Source organism: Apteryx rowi, unplaced genomic scaffold (assembly GCF_003343035.1).
Source record: "Apteryx rowi isolate R43461 unplaced genomic scaffold, aptRow1 scaffold_952, whole genome shotgun sequence".
In the NCBI taxonomy this organism is placed as follows: Eukaryota; Metazoa; Chordata; class Aves; order Apterygiformes; family Apterygidae; genus Apteryx; species Apteryx rowi.
Window position 1 is genome coordinate 109,354 of NW_020451263.1, and position 20,248 is coordinate 129,601.

At 43.9% G+C, this 20,248-nt stretch overlaps 1 protein-coding gene across 5 annotated transcripts in view; it reads left to right on the forward strand.

Annotated features, from left to right (window-relative positions):
- STIM1 (stromal interaction molecule 1) overlaps nucleotides 1-20,248 on the forward strand; it is a 110,660-nt gene that overhangs the window by 39,809 nt on the left and 50,603 nt on the right. For 2 of the 5 annotated variants that reach the window (XM_026092271.1, XM_026092273.1), the window contains exons 3-4: nucleotides 5,842-5,975; nucleotides 16,355-16,469. In XM_026092271.1, the coding sequence (XP_025948056.1) occupies nucleotides 5,842-5,975; nucleotides 16,355-16,469 (249 nt within the window). The remainder of the gene's footprint in view (nucleotides 1-5,841; nucleotides 5,976-16,354; nucleotides 16,470-20,248) is intronic. The other 3 variants (XM_026092272.1, XM_026092274.1, XM_026092275.1) reach the window with 2 other exon arrangements.

Genomic DNA, 20,248 nt, shown 5'->3' on the forward strand with positions numbered 1-20,248 from the left:
TGGAGCATGGGCTTTTCTGGCCYCCACGCAAACAAACATTCCCCAGTGTTTACCCGTTTGATGGCTGTTCATTGTGTACTGGGTTATCAACGTATGCCATTCTTGTAACCGTTTCTTTGTTGTTCTTTCTGGTGTTTCGTCAGGAAAACCTTTCCCGTCATGCTTCGTTCTTAAAATTTGTTATGAATATCCACGCTTTGTCCTCCCTGTGAGTGCAAGAAATCTGGGTGATGTCACTTTAATGCATGGGTCTGGTTGCCTAAATCCTGGACAGACCACCTGGACAGACACGGTTTGGCACTTCAGAGTCGTTCAGTGGTTATAAGAATGTTAATATGAATAAAACCACTTTCGTTTTAAAATGAAATCACCTTTCCTTCCTATACATTGAACTTTGCTACAGTGTTGCTGCATTAATTGCTATAATAATAAGCACAGGCTCAGAACAAGATGATCGTGTAATATTTTGGGAGACGTTTCTTAGTTTGCTTGCATTTTCCTTCTGAAGTAAAGTCCAAAGGCAGTATAAATGCAATAACTATCCTGTTTTCCTGCTCCCTTTCTTTGAGATCTGTGTGATTACTGCAGAAAAGACACAGCCCGGAGATCTGAGCCAATTTTGTTAGAACTACAAAGGAAGGGTGGAAGGAACAAATTCTTGCAGGTTAGGAGAAGAAAACCAAATCTGCTATGTGGATCAATGCTAGGACATCCAATAACATATATAAAACCCCAGGATGAATGGACACCAAAAGGTCTGCAAGGTAATTTGGATTAGAGAGAGGGAAWATGGCTGTCAACTGTAATTTAATTTGGAAGGCTGATGATTGAATCTTTGCTTTTGGAAGTAACAGTAAGGCAGCATGTGGCCTCCTCAAGTGTCCTGATGAGGGATGCACAGGGGRCCTGATTTTTTCAGAGCTGAACCATTTTACATTTTCCACTGTTTATTTACAACCGGACAAGGTAGAAGGAGGAGATTGTGCCAGTGAATTTTTTTCTTTTTAYAGAAAATAAAAACAAATCTATAACTTCAGCCCAAATTATGCCAGTTTTAGACCTGCTCTTGATTTTTCAYGCTCACAGAAGTGGCCTGATACAAAAGCAGGTTTTCACCGATCGCAGCATGCTCAAAAGAAGTTATCAAAGCAGACGCAAGCCCAGCCTCTGAGGGGCCAGCTATTTAGGCTAGGTCATGTATTAAGTTATGGTGTGGGTGTGTYGTGTGCGTTACTTAACGTGATCCTCAAAGTCAAGGACGGGGGAGATCTGAGTCCTTCAGAGGAGGTGGTACCTACCATCCTAAGGACCTAGGAGGTGCAGGTGGACGCGGGGTAGCTCTGCATTCCTGGGGATGGTGATTTTTGCAGTTCTGCGCTTTTCCTGCCTCCCGGAGCCTCCTCGGAGTTGAGCTGCCCTTGCAGCCGACGAGCGACAGGGCCTGGTGCTGCTCACGTGTCCCTGCGCCGTGTGAGCTGCTTTGACTGGCTGTGAGCACCACGTGGCCTAAGAGCCACCAGCTGGCCACTTCTGAAGTGTGACTTCTTTTGGCTGTCATAATTAACGTTTTTATTAATACCCTCATGTTCCGCTTGCAGCGGTTATGTCTCTAAGAGGTGGTGGAGCACGACTATGGGATTTTATTGTGTCGGTGCCAGAAGTCCCTCRCTCCAACCTCTTCTGTAAAGGCGTCGCTTCTCGTTGATCCGTGTAGAACTCCTGTTACTGTTGGTCAGCCAGTTTCACACCGGTGGCACTTTCTTCTGATGAGATTTACTATTGCGTGTTTTTTTCAGACATGTCGCAATATTTGTTTTCCAAGAAAGCTTAAGAAATAGTCTTCCGTGTATTAAATCGTTGATATCCACTCTGCAAAACTATTTTTAATGTTGGTACAAAAAGAGGTAAGAACTGCTGTGCTGGTATTATCTACTTAGTCAATAATACTTGATGTGCGTGCGTGTGTGTATAGAGTCTGGTTTCTAGTTGATGCTATTTTGCAGCAGTAGATTAATCACATGACTTAATGCTGGGAGAAGACATGCCCTGTAATCTATTTTCCTTTGGGCGTCCCTTAAAGGGACAATCTGTTTTCCATGCCGGAGAGCCTATCTGTGAAAAACTGTTTTTGTAACAGAAACGTGTACTGTCCCTTGATGGATATCCATTTGTCTGTGGATCTTATCGAAGAAATGCTTAGGCTAAGCCCAGTTTAGAGAAGAGTAGGTATTGGAATGGTTTACTGGTCATATTACTTGAAGAAAATAAATTTTGGGGTAAGAACAAATCTTGTCCTGATCTGTTAATGTGTGTGATCAAGGTCCTTGTACTAAAGCCATGTACAGAAATTAAGACGCTTGTGCCAATTTAGTTAAATGTTGCACCTACTTTAGAGGGTTTACAAGCTTATCTAACAATTTTTACCTTAGTGTTGCAGGTTAGACTTACTTTATTCTTAAAGGATAGACTAGACCTGGAATTTCARGGCAATTCTAGTTTTGGAGATTTTTGATCTATAATTTCTAGGGCTTTTGCTCCTTCCTGAAGGAGGTGATCAGTATCCTGCATTTCCCGTCTCAGGGAGCGCACACGTTTGGAGTGGGAGGGCAGCAGGAGGAGTAACAATTATCCACGCTTAGTCCGTGTTGCCAGCAAAGCGTAGATAGGTTTGCATATTTAATGATAGCAATTTTTAGCTTGCGTGCCTAAGGAGAAGTTGTTTGCCTGATTTACACATAAATTTTGTCGCGGTGGTTTGTCAAGTGCCGTGAGGATGTCACCCTTCCGTGGAGCACTGGATGATGATCATCCGTTAAGGTCTCCTGGATGTAACGCRGACGATGATGCTCTGTGAAGGTGAAACTTTGAGAAGTGCCCTTTATTAGAAAAACAACGGGGCTTTCATTTCGTGGTGCACGATCGTATTAGGCATGGGCATATGAAATTAGTTCGGTATTTGAAACATTCTAGTGTCAGAATCATTAAGATCTTGAAAGCATGTGTGTGTGTGTGTGTGTGTGTGTGTGTGTAAAGAAAAAAAAAAGTTAAATATTCATTTTCAGGCACCAGAAATAATGGTTATGAGTCTAATGTAAGAATTTTGTCTGATTTGAGTAATACTCTGGCATCTTGAAAGTGTTGCTGCCGAATCCTGACCTAAGTGTTTTTGAGTGACTTTTTTCAGGTAGAGTATGAATTTGAAGTACATAATTAAATCTGCTGTAGGTAAGCTAAAGTCCTGATCCTTGGCTTGTGTAACTCGAAAGAAAAATCACAGTGTTTTATTCAGTCCCCTGATTAGGGATGTGTCGTACTTAAAAGCCGGTTTGCGGAGGTCTCTCTGAATGGCAGCGCAACCCTCGGGTGTCTCGGGCGCTCCTCCGGTACCGGCACGTCCCCCAGGACGCGCTCCTCTTCTGTGTGCGTCGGACCTTGGTGAGGAGACCCAGCAGGAACTGTTCAGGGAGAGAGTGTTTCTGCAATTGCTCTTTCAGCAAGTAACCGCTTTGYATTTAAACCARAYGGAAACCCCCAGCTCTAGCTGTYGTCCCAGCGACGGGGAGGCAGCAACGTCCCCTGCGGTGCTTCTGTGCACGACACCATGGCCATGCCAGTGCCTGAAAACCTGCTGAACGCAGGGTGGAGAAGGAGCCAGGCCACGGGTGAGGTGTGGACACCAAAGAGGACTGTGTTTCCATGTCTTGACGCACGTGCAGCTCGCTTGGATGCCAGGCGAGCGAGGCTCAGAGYGTGGGTGGTTTCTGATTTAGGTAGCTGCTGCACGGAAGATCTCTCCTACCGCTCTTGTTCTTTAGTGCAGGGACATAAGCCAAGGCGTGGAAAATCAATAGGTAAAGGTATAGCCACAAGGAAGTCTGCTTTACATTTATATGGTGTTCTGCTCCCAGTTTTTTACTGAGGTCTTACGGATATTTATAAATGGGTAAGGTTTTCTGCTGAAGGTGCTACTAAGTTAAGAAACTTGACAGTTCAGTGTAGTTTGGCCTGAGCATCTGGTCTTATATGGTCACTKAAAATGCCAGTGAATCAGTGGCAAAATGGCATTCTTATTTGTTGGTCTGCCTTGGTCCAGGGTCTTAGTAGACAAGAACATTCACTGTACTTGTTCCTCTCTTCCCTTCTGCWGTGGCAACGTGTTTTCCTGTAGGAATACGCTTCTTGCAGGAGCAAAACCCGTGCCTGGAACAACTGTATAAAGTACGGTTAGGTGTATATTTGTGTAAGCAGTTTAGCTTAGGTTTTGTGGTTTGGTTTTGTGCGTGTGTGTGTTTTGGTTTGTTTTTAACCAATCCCTAGTGATTGAGGACTGGGGCTCCGTGTTAACATCTGGAAGCGTGCAGGATGTCAGCTGATACCAGCGTTTTCCTWACGGGAAGCTCTGTGCTTGTAGATGAGACAGATGCTACCAGGGTACTGGTCTGGTAGGGCAAATCTGTCATTTCACAAGCAAACTGATTGAGTGGATTTTTAAATAAGGTAGGTAAAATATATTCTGCCAGCACCTCTATTCAGTAGACTTTCTTCCTTCTTTTGTAGGGATGGTATGGGATGCGCTAAAATAAAACTTAAATAGTTTTAAAGAATTTACATGAACTTAGTGTTCAAAAATCTTTCAGTTTGATAGTGGGTCTAACTAATTGCTAATTGTGTGCAGACTTAACAGGTAGGTGAGTAAATTCAAATAGTTGAATTATCATTTTTGGATGGTAAGGTGGGTGAGCGTATTTTCACAAAGGCAGAGACAGCATGTATAGCAGCAGGAGAAGATCCATCTGCTTTTTCCATAAATAAGCTTGTTTTGTGTTGAATGTACTGTATCATCTTAGGGATCATCTTAGAGTGGGATTTGAGCTCTTAAGTAATTTGGACTTTCCTGCTGCAGTTCCTAGGCGTTCAGTCTGAATTATTCTTGTTTCTTGAATGAGACCTTTTGAATGAGGACTGGACCAAAAGCTGTAAAACTCATTTCAGCCTGATCCCTGAGCAGTTACCACTGGATAATTCGGATGTAGTATCTGTGAATCAAAAGGGTTTTTCTTAATGCATGCCATGAAAAAGGCCTTACATTTGGGGGCTGTCTGTGCTTGTGTAGCACCTCGCCTTGTCAGCTTGCAGAGCTGTCACGGTGAGCGGCACCTGGACGTGCCGCGGTGCCGTAGGAGGATGGGGGCGAGCTGAGTTTGGTGCTTAGATGAACTCGGGCAGGCAGAAAAATTTAAAGTGTTAGTTTTGCAATGTAGAAAAATACGTAAAAACAAAACAATCTATTTCATAATCAGGAAGAAGGCTAACTCTTCTTAGCTGGCATATTTATATAAACAACATACAACTCTTACTCCCCAAATGTCCTACTGAGATGCTGTGCCAATACTAACAACATCCCAGTGAGAAGTGAAGCTCATGAAATAGGAGACAAAGCATAACCCTACGGTCTTCCCGTTTTCCTCCCTCCCAGGAGAACGTTGATAGACACCGCACTGAGGAGACAAGTCCCTGACCCTGGATGGAGAATGCCCCAGCTCTGATACCTGCAAACTGAGCCCTTCCTTTCCTTACAGAACAGGAGGTCGGTGGAGGTGGAAATGMTGAAGAACTTGAAGAAGAATAGCCTTGATTAGGCCATGACCAATCCCTTTCTTGTTCAAATTAGAAATTTCATAGGAATCTGGCAATTAYGCTTCATTCTACCATGAATGAAAACACTGGGATACTTTCTCAAGTGTTCAGTAAGCGCTCTTTCAAATGTAAGATGCTTAGAGAGAAAACAAGCTGGAATTTCTTTTGGTGCAGGCTGCCTAATGTTAGTGTTTTCTCCCTAAGCAGAGTTCTGCCGCATTGATAAGCCCTTGTGTCATGATGAAGATGAGCAGCTCAGCTTTGAAGCTGTCCGCAACATACACAAGCAGATGGACGATGATGCCAATGGCAATGTGGATGTGGAAGAGAGTGATGAGGTTAGTGTACAACGACTTTTCTGTTCTTCTCTCACACAGTATTCTGCCTCTGGAGAGGGCCTAGGAGGACTGTTGCGTTACGGGTAATGGTAGTGTGACAGTGGAGCCTGAAATTCAGCTGTTGAGAGGCTTTTTTTTGGTTGCCTTTCTCTTTATCTAGCAAAGAAAGCTATGTTCTGTCTTGGTCCRGGTTTAGTGCGTGTGATTTTTTTCYTCTGTGTTGGGTTTCTATCCACTTAATCTTTTTTACACATAAACTATATCAATTTTAACACTGAAAGACACCAGCAGATCTGTTTACGTGAGTGATTGTTATTATCACTTCATTCCTTTCTTTTTTAATCCTGGAGCTGGGAAGCACATCTGACTCTGGTCAAGCCTCCCTTTGTGATATTGTTGAGCAAATTTACTGGCTGTTGTCCCTTCACATTATAGTATTTATTGCATTCTTTGACCAACCCAGCTGGAAAAGCTACAATACGTTTTTGCATACTGCAGAATAAGGAATGAATCTSTGTTGTCTTGACCTTTGAGATTTTAGCTGATAACTTCATTAAAGAGAAATAAAATTCTTGACAAAGGAAATTGTTTTCTTTCATAAGGTTCAATAGAAATAGTGACTAATATAAAAGAGAAAGCTATTTAGTATTTTTAATGTAGCCTCAATTGCATTTGATACTCATTTGCCAGGCTCTCTTCAGGGTAGGGAATTCTGTCTTGTAATGAGATTGGACTCTAAATAAGAAAAGCAAAGTATTGGAAGTGAAAACAAAGCAGACTGGTGGAATGATCTGCTGACTGTCAAAAGATCTCAGTTTTCCTGATTCCTCAATGCATAGCAAAAACACTGGCAAGATACGGGTATGTTGGATATGTTGTCCTAGCCTTTCCACTGGACTCAGGTGGACAATGTACGTCTCTGGAGCTACATGAGTTTCCTCAATGGTTGAAGCGTAGCTCTTGTGCCAAATCCATGTCATACGACGAGAGGCTGGACCGTGCTAGGAGCAAGGGCTGCTGAATAACCCAAATTCTCGGCTGTGGAAGGAAGCGAACCAGGAGCTGCTGGGACGGCGCCTCCTGGTTTTCGTGCTAGCCAGTGTGTGCCCATTCAGCAGACGAATGGTGAGGCTGTGTCAGCCGTTGCGGTGTTGCTCTCCTAAGTGCTGGAAATACGCGCTGTGTGTCTTACGGCATTTGACTGAATGAAAACTTAGATGCATGTTGTGTAGACTCGGGAAAAATGGCCAGTGGTGGAACCTGATATAATGTGTGTGTGTGTTTGTGTTTGTGTGTTTGTTCTTAAAAATTTATGAAAATGTGACCTGCTGTTTCTGGACCAACAGGCTTGATTTATTTTTTTCCCCCTCTCGTTCTGATGTGTGTGGCAAAATTATGACACATTTAAAATACTAGCACCTACATAGTGCTGTCTGTTGAAAACTGTACAGTCGCAAATCCTTCGCAAACCCTTCTCTAGCCTGCGTTATTCCCAGCTTTCACATAAAGAGACTGAAGTCCAGGGAGGTTAAATCTCCTGCCTAAAGGAATGCAGCAGTTCAATTTATTGGACCAATCTAATCACGACAAGGCCCCTTTTGGTTTGGGGAAGGTTTCTGTCTCCGGAGAGACGGCACAGTAACCTAAAGCACAGAACAATGTTAATGAGGAGCCATCGATGTGCTCCTTGCTGGCTGGATTCACTTGCCTGTTCTCTTGTTGCAGTGCCCTTCCCACTCTCTAAATTCTGCTTAGTAGAGTAGTCAAAACAAATAAAAAGCCTCTAATCGCATTTCCTAAAATCCAGTGTTTTCCCTTTTGCCCGATCTTTGCTTGGCGTTGCTTTGCAACTTTAACTCTGCCTCTCCCTCTGACTCCCAGAGTAGCCTCAGGCAGAYGGATTCACTTGATGCATCCGGCTCACCCGTTATTAAATTGAGGATGAGCCTCATGTTGCTAGGGTTGAGCATTAACTAGCAATTTTTATGCCACTTAGAGCAAATCCCGCCCTCTSTGTAGGCTAGTTGATAGCTTATTCTATATATGCTGACAATATTATCATGTTCAAAGACTTGGTTTTTTGGTTTTATTGTCAGTTCATTTCACTGTATAGCTATTACCTCTGTACGAGTAATAATCTTTTTTTCTAGAAGACTTCAAAATCACTGGCTTCGGTAATTACTAGTCTGTCTTGAAAACACTTGCAATTATTTTTCTGTCCGGCCAGACAACTCTCCAAGGCCTTTGCGTCATTTGTCTTGGTTACAGGAACCCTCTTCCAGTTTTATGTGTGTGTCTTATCCCTTCCTGTTCATTAGAAATACAGGCGCTAGAACTGTATTGTTCTGCTTGTCGATCAGATTGTTATATTTTCCTGCTAGGAACTCTGGCGTTGGCTCCCCCTTTACCGAATCTGGATGTTTGAGTAGGCGTCTTCTCATCAGAGTCTCCCATTGCCTAAGAACTGCGACCGCTCGCTCTTTGCATTGCACTTCCTCGGTGCGAACCCCCCTATTTCTCTTTGTGTGTATTCCTTCATCCTGCTCTTCAAAATGGAATTGGTCACAGTATTGATCTCCGGCTCCCTTCTTGAGATCCAGGTCGCCTCGGTGCTGGCTAAGATCCCTCCTGAAGCTAAGCCTGGATGGAAGCTTGGGTGTTGTGCCTGCGCGCCCTTCCTGGAGTTGTCCCAGCTCCCTGCCCTTTTCCCTCTCCCAGCATCTTTCTCTTCACCCCTTCTTTCAAGTTTAATATTCTTTGCTGAGCTGCTTGGAATAAGAAGCGTCTCTGAATGGTGTTTAGGGGAGTTTTGCAGTTGTTACAAGCTTCCTAGCAAAAAAGGTGGTTGTGGCAGTTAGAAGGACGGGGGGAAGCTGATGCTTCTGATGTTTAATGAGAAATCTTTCTTCCATTACTTAGGCTGTTAACGGTTGGGTATAGGTAATTTGAAGAAGTAGGTAAACGTGGGATTTTTCATATGAAATAGTAAAAGTTTGTTTTGGCTAATTGAACTGGCCAGCGGTAATTGGTTTCCTACGTAGAGTTTACCTGGATTAAAATGCTTTTGAAAGGATATGATACATAATAGCATCCTCTGGAAAAAACAGGCTTCTTGCTCCAGTTATCCGTCCAGTTCAGCTCCTGGGCATCATGGGCTCGGTGGCTCTGCCCTGAGAAGTGTTTTTGCCGTCACGCGAGACTCGGAAGCTAGCAGAGGCCTCGAGTTCGCTCCCRGTGCGAGGCCTGGCTGCACGTTCCTTTCTGCTGTGACAACTGTTGGACCTGAGCCTAGATCCTCTCCTCAGGCAGCCTGTACCAAGGGCTGCTAATAATACYGCTGGTTTGCTTGTCCGGCTCTTCGGGTCTCTGTCCCTGCCCATTGCCTCGGATACAGGGAGTCGCGGGCCGCCGACCTTTCCTACGTCGGGAAAACAATGCTCGGGGACAGGAAGAAAAGCTTGGGTTTGGCAAAGYACAGCCCTGCTGTGGCAAAGATTTCGAACGGTTTTATCGCTTCTTCTGCAGTCTGCAGCTGGGTTTTGTTTCTGGGTTGGCCCTTGGCCATGCCGGAGTGTTTGATACAGAATTCAGTGAGCTCTGATGTGCCTGTGTAGCGCTTCGTGCTCCCTGTTTTGCTCACCGTTTGAACACCAAAGCAGTTTTTTACCAGAGTAAGAAAAGTCAGGGTGAATCCCAGGAACCCATCCCTRAAAGTGTCCCATCCCAAACTTGCAAAGTTTTGCCTCAAACATTTTAAGTAGGTATAATCTGCTAAAGTAGGGAGCAAGAGCGCTATCTGTCACAGCAAGCTCTTTCCATCGAAGCCAACMGTTGAAGGGAACCCGGAAAGAAGCAGGACCCTCCGCGGTGCGAGGAGCGGAGATGTGACCCCTGGYGCTGCAGTTGCCGGTGAGTCATCAGACAAATGCATCCGGCGACAGCTGTAAGGGYGCAACGGCTGGGTGGGAAGCAGAGCGGCCACGGAGCGGGGATCGAGCCTGCGRGTGCAAAAGGTGGAGTAATTCCCGAGTGCCGCCTCCGATGGAAGCGGAAACTGCTGCGGCACCGTTGCTCTGGGCTTGCCGGAAGCAGCTGAGATCCAGTAAGCAATCGTGAAATTTATATCGATTCGTATGAACTGAGTTCAAACTCAGTTCCTAGCAAGACCGTGCTATGTCATTCGTAAAGGAAAGTAATAAAATCTCCAGAGTTATTGTATTTGTTCTTTTCTTCCTGTTAGCCTACTGCTTTTTAGAAATGACTCATGACCGTCTTAGGGTTAAAACATAAATTAAAACATAAAACATAATATGAATCACAGTTCCCAACATAACATAGTCAACGTTTTAAATACGTATCTTTTCTGAGAATTGAGGATGTTTTTTCTTTGATTTTCTTTTAGACTTGACAAGCAAACTGCATTTTGTGTGCAAATACCGCTTTATGGAAAATAGTTGTCTGCGTGTTTAGGTCTCTACAACTGACAGCAAAATGGTTTTATCTGTTTTATATATGGAAAAAATGAAGTATTAGAGTGACCCCAAGGTACACAATACAGTTGYAAGGTTCTGCCTCTGCTAAGCTTGAAACTTGTATTAATGCGTTAATGTTTCATGGAATTCAKCTGCTTTCAGTGAAGGCTCTGAAGCCTTTGGAGAACGTGCTTTGGGGGTATTCCTTGGCCAGCCAGCTACTGCCCGTTGCGCTCCCTCCCCCCGGCCCCTGCGTAATACACTGCAATCGTGTTTTAACTCTCTGTCTTTGGTTGTGGGACAGCTGCTGTAGATGTTGTTTGGAAGAATGTAAGAGGCTCAAATTTAAGCCTTTTATGGCTCTTATGTTTAATCTTCACATCACACTTGTTTCCTCAGCATATGCAGCGCCCTTATCTCGGGAGTCAGAGTACAGAATGCCRTGGCATACTCCCTTTCATAACCTTTTGTAGAAAATGATGTGGGAAATGCAAGGAAAGCGTGGGTTATGATAAATCAGTGATATTTCCCTGTCAGCATAGACCTTACGAGCGAAGGCTTTGCAGGGATAGATACACGACTGTGCAAGCCGAAAGGATCCCCCCTGCCAGAGAACCAAAAGAGCAGCCCTAGAGCTAAGTGGCTGCTGGTGCCCACCAAGGGATGGGAAAGCTAGCCGCAGCTTACGTAGACAAGGCGATTCTGATGGAGGCTAGGAGAAGTTCTCTAGGCTGCTTTGGACCACAGTAGTGTAGGATAATTCAGGTTGGAAGGGACCTCGGGAGGTCTCCGTTCAGAGGATGCTAATATCAAAGTAGAATGTATTGTAATGCCATACCACAAGTAGTTATTTTGAGTAGTCTACCTTTAGTTTAGGTTGATATACTTGAGATGTATCTCTTTCATAAGTAAATTTGAGACAGAGTTCTGCAATGAAATGATCTAATGTCTTTATTATAGGCTGGAACGCGTTGGTATCTGATCAGTCTTCGCACAGATGGGTTGAGTTTAGTTGAATGAGTTGCTTGGTAAGCCCCATGTTTCCACTATTTGTCTTTCTATTGATCTTAGATTAATTCCAATAATAATAATAATCCTTCCCTGTTGAGGGTAAGGTTGAGGTAATTTTGAAGGTTGGTTTTAGTCGCCTGTTCTCCAGAAGCATTTGTACGCTTTGGCAGAGACTGTGAAGGTCTCACAAACCTTCGATCATAGAAGTCCTTGCTTAAACACCTATGCACACACTGCTCGTTCTGTGCTTGTGGTGAGTCTGCAGCTAGAACATGCGAAGAGCAGAAGGGACGCTTGACGTAGCCTGCATGCTTCATTGCAAAAGACCAAGCTTTTTGCTTGGTTAAAAGTTGTTTCCCTGTTCAGCTGAGAACTTTGTATCTGCATTTATTATTTTGGCCTTTTCTCTTGGGGAAAGGTTGTGAGCACACGTTTTGTTTGGATTAAAAGACCTGACTAGAGAGAGAGAGACATATAATAACTATTTTTTTAACATTTTAATTATATGTAAGGTAGGTGAAAATGTGTCTAACAACTTTATGCTGTCCTCAAATCATCATTGCATTTTTTCCTTTCTGGAAGTGAATTTTCAGTAAAGTTTAAGATGGCATCAGTGACCTCAATTAAAGTGAAAGAACTCTCTCTCTCATGGGGAAATCTTCTAATTAGCGATCTATTTCTGATCTTCATATTCACTTAAAAGGTAGCTTCAGCTGTTTAGGGGCAACTCTGTTTTAGGATTAAATTGACAAATTTCAGTCTCTGAGATGCTTTTAGCCTGGTTTCGTAAGGAAACAAGGTTTATGTTATTGCTCATCTTCTCTAACTTTTGACCCCATTGCCTTGTTTAGCCACATTAGTGACTTGCGAATAAGAAGTTTCCTGCAGCTCTCATGAAAATCGGTGGCTCAGAAAAGACATTAAAATCAGTGTACTCACTGAAGGAAGTGATGTAGTCTGAGCTCTGCAGTTACTTAGTCTTTTTTGGCTGTTTACCGCTTACATACTAATGAGTCAGTGCACACATGTCACCTCTTGCCCATATGGTAGTTGATATTAAAGAAAGATGATGATATTTGGGGAGGAGAAAATTCAGGTATGTGGGAGGGATCTAAAGGCTCTGTGGGGAAATTTAGAGAACGTGCGTGTAGCTGGAGCTACTGCAGATTAAAAGGCAGAGAAATCTCCAGAAAATCATGCTTCGGAGATTTTGCTTGCTCGTGGAACTGCTCATTTTTGAGTATGCTCGCAGCCATTGAGACACCTGGTGTGTATTAAGCAAAGAATACGTGCGACCCCAAATCCTTACCCCTGTTAGAGTGGAGAAGAATATCCTGGTCGCGGTATTTGGCAGTTGGGAGAAATTCTCTCATTTAGAGGTAAATGTGGGTCCCCGTGTTCAGTGGGGCTCTACAATCCTGAGATGGTTCTGTAATGGTTTCTTCTGGAGGTGCTGCATCCTGGTGCTCCAGAGTGTGCAGCGTCTCCGGTGCTTACTGCCGTGAAGGRCACCTGAAGGACTGGGCCCAGCGTGGACGGCGGGTGACAGCGGCTCTGCGACCGCAGCCAGCCGGAGGCAATACTGCTGGCAGCGGCCACGCGAGCAGAGGCTGCGTGCTCTGCGCGGCGGGGAGAAGAAGCGACCGAGGTGAAGATCCGGCAGAGATGTCTACGGCGCGTTAAAAGAACGGATACGCGAAATAGCGAATGAGGATTTAGCGTCCCTTAATTTCATTTGTATTGCCCATCGTTTTGACTCACCAGGTGGCGTTTAAAATAAGCAAGAGAAAATATTTTCCGYGTAAAATGCGACTAACTTTGTGTAACGGGCCGTTGCGGAGGTCAAAACTGCGAATGACTTCAGCAGTGATGAGGTACATCCCCCCATTACTACAATCCCTCTGACTGTCTGTACAGAGACCTGTTTGGTCCCAAGCGTAAATGCCTCTTCAGGGCAGAGGAGCTAATGAACTATTTGTTCATTATCTCCTGCTTTTTTTTTTATTTTTTTTTCCCCATACACCTGTTTAAGAGGTTCTTAAGCAAGTGGGGAATTCTTGAAGGATGTGCAACAGCTGGTTTCTGTGCGAGTCTTGGATAATGTTATATAATTGTTATATAGAGAAATYGGGTAAATTATAAAAGAAATCTTTACAATGAACAGTAATTACTGACTGATTCTTCCTGACATATACAAAATGTATGTGGTCAGTACTGCAATCTGTGTAYGTGAAACCCCTGTGGAGTCCCTCCCCTGGAAAAAGCAAATTAGAGCTGTTCAATTTAAAATCGGGAAATTGTTTGTGCAATAGATTGTAACAAATACGGGGTGTGAAAAATGGCTCGATAGCCACCGGTGGGACTTTAATGTATTAGAATTCATTGAGTGCTGGTGGGTGGCTGAAGAAGTCTCGCCCAGCAGTGCGCACGTCCGATGTTCATGGCCGTGAAGACGGCGTGTCCGCAGTTGCYGTACCCACCTCAGCTGGAAATATCTTCCCGTTTTCTAATGTAAAGCACAGGGTCACGGAAAGGAGAGCTGAAAAGCGCCGTGGGCCACCAGCAGCCCTTTGGAGATCCTCATCCCTAGGTGGGATCAGCTCTCCGTGAACCATTCTGGGCAGAACTTGGCTAATGTGCCGTATTCCTACTTCTCTTTTCCCGGTGTTTTCCACCGAAGACAGTAAAAGGAAAAGCTGCTTTCAGCGTGTCGCTGAACTTCCACGTCCGCAGCGCAGCTCCTGCCGAAGGAACCGGCAGCCTGGCCCGGCGTCCTGCTTTCTGCTGGCGTGCAGGGCTGCTTCCGTGCCGGATGGCACCATCCCCTTCGGAGAGTCCTTGGGAGTTTGTTTTGGTGACGGTGCGTGGAAGGAAAGCTGGAGGAGATCACTTTTCCTTTCTGTGCTCGCCGAGCTAAATATACAGAGCGACAGCTGAGGCCTTGCATCCCCGGGGGAGTTCACAGCCGCTCCGGCAGCGCCGCGTGTCGCACCAGATGACATTGCCGCATTCCCCTGTAGGTCACCCCTTAACGGAGCGCGAGGTGGCAGCCGGGCTGCTCCTGCCTTGCTCCCGGCCCCGTCTCTGCCCCCTCTGCAGGGGCGGCGCGGCCAAGCGAGGGGTCCGCACCGGGCTAGGTGTGTGTCTGCGCTGGAGCTAGCCAAAGGGAGTAGTAGACGTCACACGATGGCTTGGGTTTACCTTCTCATTTTCAGGCTTTCTAGCCTCAAAATCTGAAGATAACTCAGATGAGGTTCTTCAGCAGCAGCTCAGGAGAGCATTTCAGTGTGAAGAACGTGGTTTTAGAGGTGCATTGCAGCGTGGCGAAGTACTCTGGATATTCAGAGTTTTTTAGAGGACCAGGGGAAGGTAAAGGTTTTTAAGCCGAGGCGAAGTCAGGAATGTCAGYGCGGTTTGTTTGCAAGATGAGGAAAGGCTAGAAAGCAAGAGAGCAGGTAGGGGAAAGGCTCAAGCCAGAAGTTAACTCCAGAGGGCTTTGGTGGTGGTCTGAGCAGGTTCACAAAGAATATGGAAAGTTCGGTTTTCACGGATATTTGTAATACCATATCTAATATTAAAATGGTATCTTTTATTTGTGGATGACTTTTTTATATAATTCTGTTACATTCTTCAGCTTAAAAGACTTGTAGTAAAGAATTCCACATGTTAATCGTTTATTGGATGAATACATAATATTTCCCCCAAAAGGGTGATTTAAATATAAATTTATCTTTCAAGTTTGTTCAGTATGTTAGGAAAAGGTAAGCTGAGTGATCCTTTCTTTTCTTTTATTTGATGTTCACATGCTTTGCTTTCCTCGCATCTCATGGAGTCCTTCTGTGTACGGTGTAGCCTCAAACCTTGTTGGTGCCTCTCGCTCTCCCTCTTGCTCTCACTTGAATTTGGTTCATGCATCTGATAATTTCCTTCACTTTTCTTTGAGGTCTTCTGTTTCTGACCTGTCTTTTCCTGAGATTGGAGGGAGATAGGAACAAAACAGAACGCTTTATTATGACAGATGTGTTCCCTGAATGAATTGTGAATTTTATCTGCGGACGTTAGCGACAATAATGTTTTTTTCGCGGCTCATAGCTTAGAGAGCTAGCTGTGATATCAAGACGAAAGTCAAGTAGTACCTCTCTACGTAGTACTTACGTGACTGTTGTGGGAATGCTGACACCTCTTCTTATAATGACAGTTGGAAAAGGACTCTGAAAAAATGATCAGAAAAGAACGGGAAGAATGGTTTGAGGTTGGGAAAATGTTTTTTTAAATGAGAGACTTCAGAACATAAGGAAAAACTTTTTTACTGGGAGGGTGACTGAGTGTCGGGACAGGTTGCCCAGAGAGGTTGTGGAGTCTCCATCCTTGGAGAAGCCACCTGGACATGGTCCTGGGCAACGTGCTGCAGGTGACCCTGCTTGAGCAGGGGGGTTGGAAGAGATGATCTCCAGAGGTCCCTGCCAACCTCAASCMTTCTGTGGTTCTGTGAAGTGCATAAGGTGACTTATTGTCAGTGTGGCCCAGGGAGGAAATCTTTGCTGGCAGACGGCTACTTAACCTAGGAAAAAGAAGATAGAATGAAATTTTAAAGCTGGAAGCAGAGATAAACACATTCAAACTAGAAATAAGCTTCTGGTTTGAACAGCTGATATTATTTGTTGGAACAACTCACCTAGAGAGGTGGTGTAATTTTAATCACTTAGAGTTCTGAATAAAGACCAGATGTTTGAGAGATGCTTCGTCTCAGACTATTACTAGGACTTTACCACAGAACTTAATATTACAGCCACAGGTCTTTAAATAATAAGAAAGACAGGTGAAAGATTTTTAATGTTCCTCCTCTCTCTAAAAGCTGAATCAAAAGAATAATCCCACTGTTTATTCTTCTCCTAGTTCTTGAGGGAGGACTTGAACTATCATGACCCAACAGTCAAGCACAGCACCTTCCATGGCGAAGACAAACTCATTAGTGTGGAAGATCTTTGGAAGGCCTGGAAGACATCTGAAGGTAAACCAAACCAAACCAAACCAAAAAACAAGCAAGCAAAACAAACTCTCTCCCCTGCCTGCTCCCCCACCCCGCATATTTGTACACATACACATACGCATACACACACACCCCTTGCTATAAAAGTAATAAACAATTTGAATTCCACACGACCTTGACAGCAATGTGTGTACACATCCCAGGAAAAACATTCCTACTCTGCCTTTACTGCCATCTACAAGTATTTCTTCCAACTTCCTTTTTCCGTGCCTTCCAGATTTTGTTGCTCTTGTTACTCCTTCCAACTGCTAATTCTGACACCTAAATACGACTATAAAATAAAACTGTTGTCATAGCTGAAAATGTTTGCTGCTGTGCTCCTGCAAATGTGTGTTGAAACAAAGCCACCATGGTGTCCTATTCCAGGTTCTCCTTTAAATCTCCAGTGTCACCTGATGTTTTTATGGGATAATAGCATCCTAAATATTAGAGCTGCATGGGAGTTTTCCTACAGGCCATGTTTCCATTAGAAGATGACAATTTTCTGAACCTCAGGTATTCCTTAATCTAGTGAAGAGAAGGCAGATCAAGTCCTAAAACTAAAAGTGGAGATAAACACATTCAATGAAGAAATAAACTGCAAGTTTTTAAGAAATGGTATTATTCTTTAGAGCAACTCACCTAGGGAGGTGGTGGAAGTTTAGTCACTTATAGTCGTGAAACTTCCTGAAACTTCTAAATCTTTAAAGAAGCTTGTAAGTACCCCAGTGTTTCCATGGCTGCTCTGCGTGTGGGGTGCCCCACGCTTTGCGTTTTATAGCGCTGGCTGTTCCCAGGCATCAGGAGAGTGCCAGAAGTGGTCAGGGAAAGGCCTGATGTCTTTTTTTTTTTTTTTTTTTTTTTTTTCCCCTGAATAGAATTTAGAAATTTCTATTTTGAGAGATCTTGAAACTGATGTTTCTTTCTTCTTTCTATTTTAGAAACTTTGCTCTCAAATGTTGGGCTTCATACAGAATGATATTCTAAGTTAAGACCACTAGTAATAACCAGAAAAATCTTCAATACCTTGAAAATAAAAGTTTGGGGGAGAGTCTAGAAGGAGTAGAAGTACACTTTTGCAAAGCTTAGGTGCAGTTACTGTGTTGACTGAAGGATGTGTTGGTGTTTTGAACCAGATCATTTGGCCTTTTGATATATTGGGGTCAATTTTGTGATCTGTGACGTACACTGTTTCTGCCAATGCCTGAACTTTACACCTCCTTTTGTGCTTTTCCTCTTCTCTTCATTGTGCTTCTTATCCTGTTGCTCTCAAGACCTGGAACATTTTCCTTTTCAGGAAAATTTTTAGTTGCCGTTGTTCTCTTTACTTCTGGTCTTTTCCCTTCCCTCTGTCCTCCAAAATAAGATAATCTTATCGACACACATTGCTTGAAAAATTGGATTCTAGTCTTCTGATCACTTCATCCACTCAAAAGCTTTCCATTTCTCAAGTATGTCCTGTTTCTTTTGTATTTGATTTGTCTGACTTAGACTTTGAATTATTCGAGGGTAGGATGTGTCAGTGTTTTCAAAGCACTGTGTAGATACCTGCCTCGAAGTACGTTATAATCCCTCACGATCCCTGAAATACTAAATAAATTTTTAGCTACAGCATTTGAAAAGCTGTTTGAAAACAAAGTGATTCTCTGCCTGATTCTGGAATTGTTTTTCCAGGACTACAATCAGTCTCATGGTGATGGGCAGGCAATATGTTTAAAATTCTTGTCCAAACCACTTAAAAGTCAGAATGATGCCAACGAATCCGCTTGTCTCTTGTGTTCAAGGAAAGCCTCATGTTAGAAATTCTATTGTACTGCTGTTTACAGATGGCTTTGCCTGAAGTATGTCTTCGTGTCAGTTGAGTAAGCATAAAAGTCATTATGGGATGGTGGAGAACATCTCATGATACTCTCCGTGTTCCTTAATTACTAAGTTGCTCTTGCTCTCTTCCCGTTTCTGAAATACATCGTAAGCATCATTCGTAGAGTCTGTGGCATAATTTTCCTACTCTTATTGGATTTAATTAGCACTTTTGTTTTTCTTTCTCAGCGTTCTCTRTATTTAGCTAATAAAATAAATTGCTAGCTTCTAAAGGGTAGTGGCATGGAGTCTAATCTTGGATTCTGAACTGTGGTTTTAAACTAATAGAATCAGGCTCATAGAAAAGGGTCAGCTCTCTTMATGCAGTTACAGAAAGTAGCTTTGGAAAAGCCCTGTAAAGTCTGTCATTAGCTGATGTCCAGAACAGATGAACACTTAACTTGAAAAGGAGTATTTTTTACTTGCCATCGCTGTAGTTCCTGGTCCATATCTGTAGAATGAAAAGTTGTTTCTGCCCCCGTATTACCCAAAATAGAAGAATTGTGATGCTTTCACAACATGGAGGAGTTGATGTGTAAAACCCTCGATAAGTTTGGCTCTACAAAGCTCTTTGAAGTAAAGGACCATCAGCGGATAGGATTCAGAATAGGTAAACTGTTCATCTTTGTACTCGGAAGATCCAGTTACCCCCCTGGTTATGGGAAGGTTCAAATCCTCCTTTTCAGGCTCCTAGAAAAGCTGCGGTGGCTGAAGGCAGCAGTGGCAGTCATTGCTCCTGTGCAGATGAGCACCCGAAGCTGTGAAGTGACCTCCTGAGGTCCCAACCTCCTGCTCAAAGCAGGAACGGTAAGAGCTGGCTGCTCCAGGCCTTGTCCAGCTCTGCTGAGGCTTTTTACCAGCTTAGGATTTGGATGGACGCTGTCCCAAGGGTGGGGATTCGTTAGTGGGCATGACTTGGTCTTTACAGCGCTCTTTCTCTCGCAGAGTCTGCCCTTCCTCTCTGCTGGCTGGAAGTGCTGCTCTCTGGAAGGTTTGGGCATTAAAACTGAGGCAGAGGAGAGTGAAAGCTCTGAGCACAAGTGACTTCTGTATTTAGCTCTTTGACAACAGAATCCATACCCAGATTAGCATCAATTTTTGCATCTTGAGGTTTTAGAGCACATTTTTGAGGTGGGCTCTGATACTTCATGCCAGGCCTCCTGACATTCACTAGTAGGGATTGGAGGCTTTGACATCAGCACTAGGTTCTTCAGAGCTTATTTCGATTTCTGGTCCCCTTGGGCACCATTCACGTTTCCCAGTTGCTTGACATTAAGTGATAACTGGTGTGTGATGTCAGTTCTCTCCAGCCCAGCGCGGTGCAGTGCCGCCGTGCCGATGCTCCCGGGCTGTGGGCAATGCCGCTGCCTAAGGAATGTGGTTCCCAAACTCTGCCCCTGGCTTTCCTAGACACCTTCAGTTTTAATATATTGCTTATGGCGATAGAAAATTAGTTTCCCATAGTTTGTGGACCTGTAACTATAGGGAATTTTCTTAAACTAGTGCAGTTTGCTGGCTTTGAGTTTGCTAACGTGTATCTGTGAATCATCTTGCAAGCTTACATGAAGATTACCTTTTTTTTTTTTTTTAAATCTTGCTACCTTTTACTTAACTCTTGACTCTAGTTCCTGTCAAACAGCCAACACCATTCTATCATCTTTCCATTGAAAGCGTTTAGCTCATTTGGGCGAGTTGAGAGATGTTTCTGGGATATTTGTGGGACAACTCATTGCTGGCATTTAAGAAATTACCATGGCACCTTTGAATTCGGTAATGGTAGAAGCCTTTAAGCCAGTAGTGAATGGACCTTTTCTCCAGCTGACTGGTGGAAACTGTGAGAGAGATCGATGGATCTTGGGCCAGAAGGATGTGAGGTAGTGACAATCAACGATGACTAGATA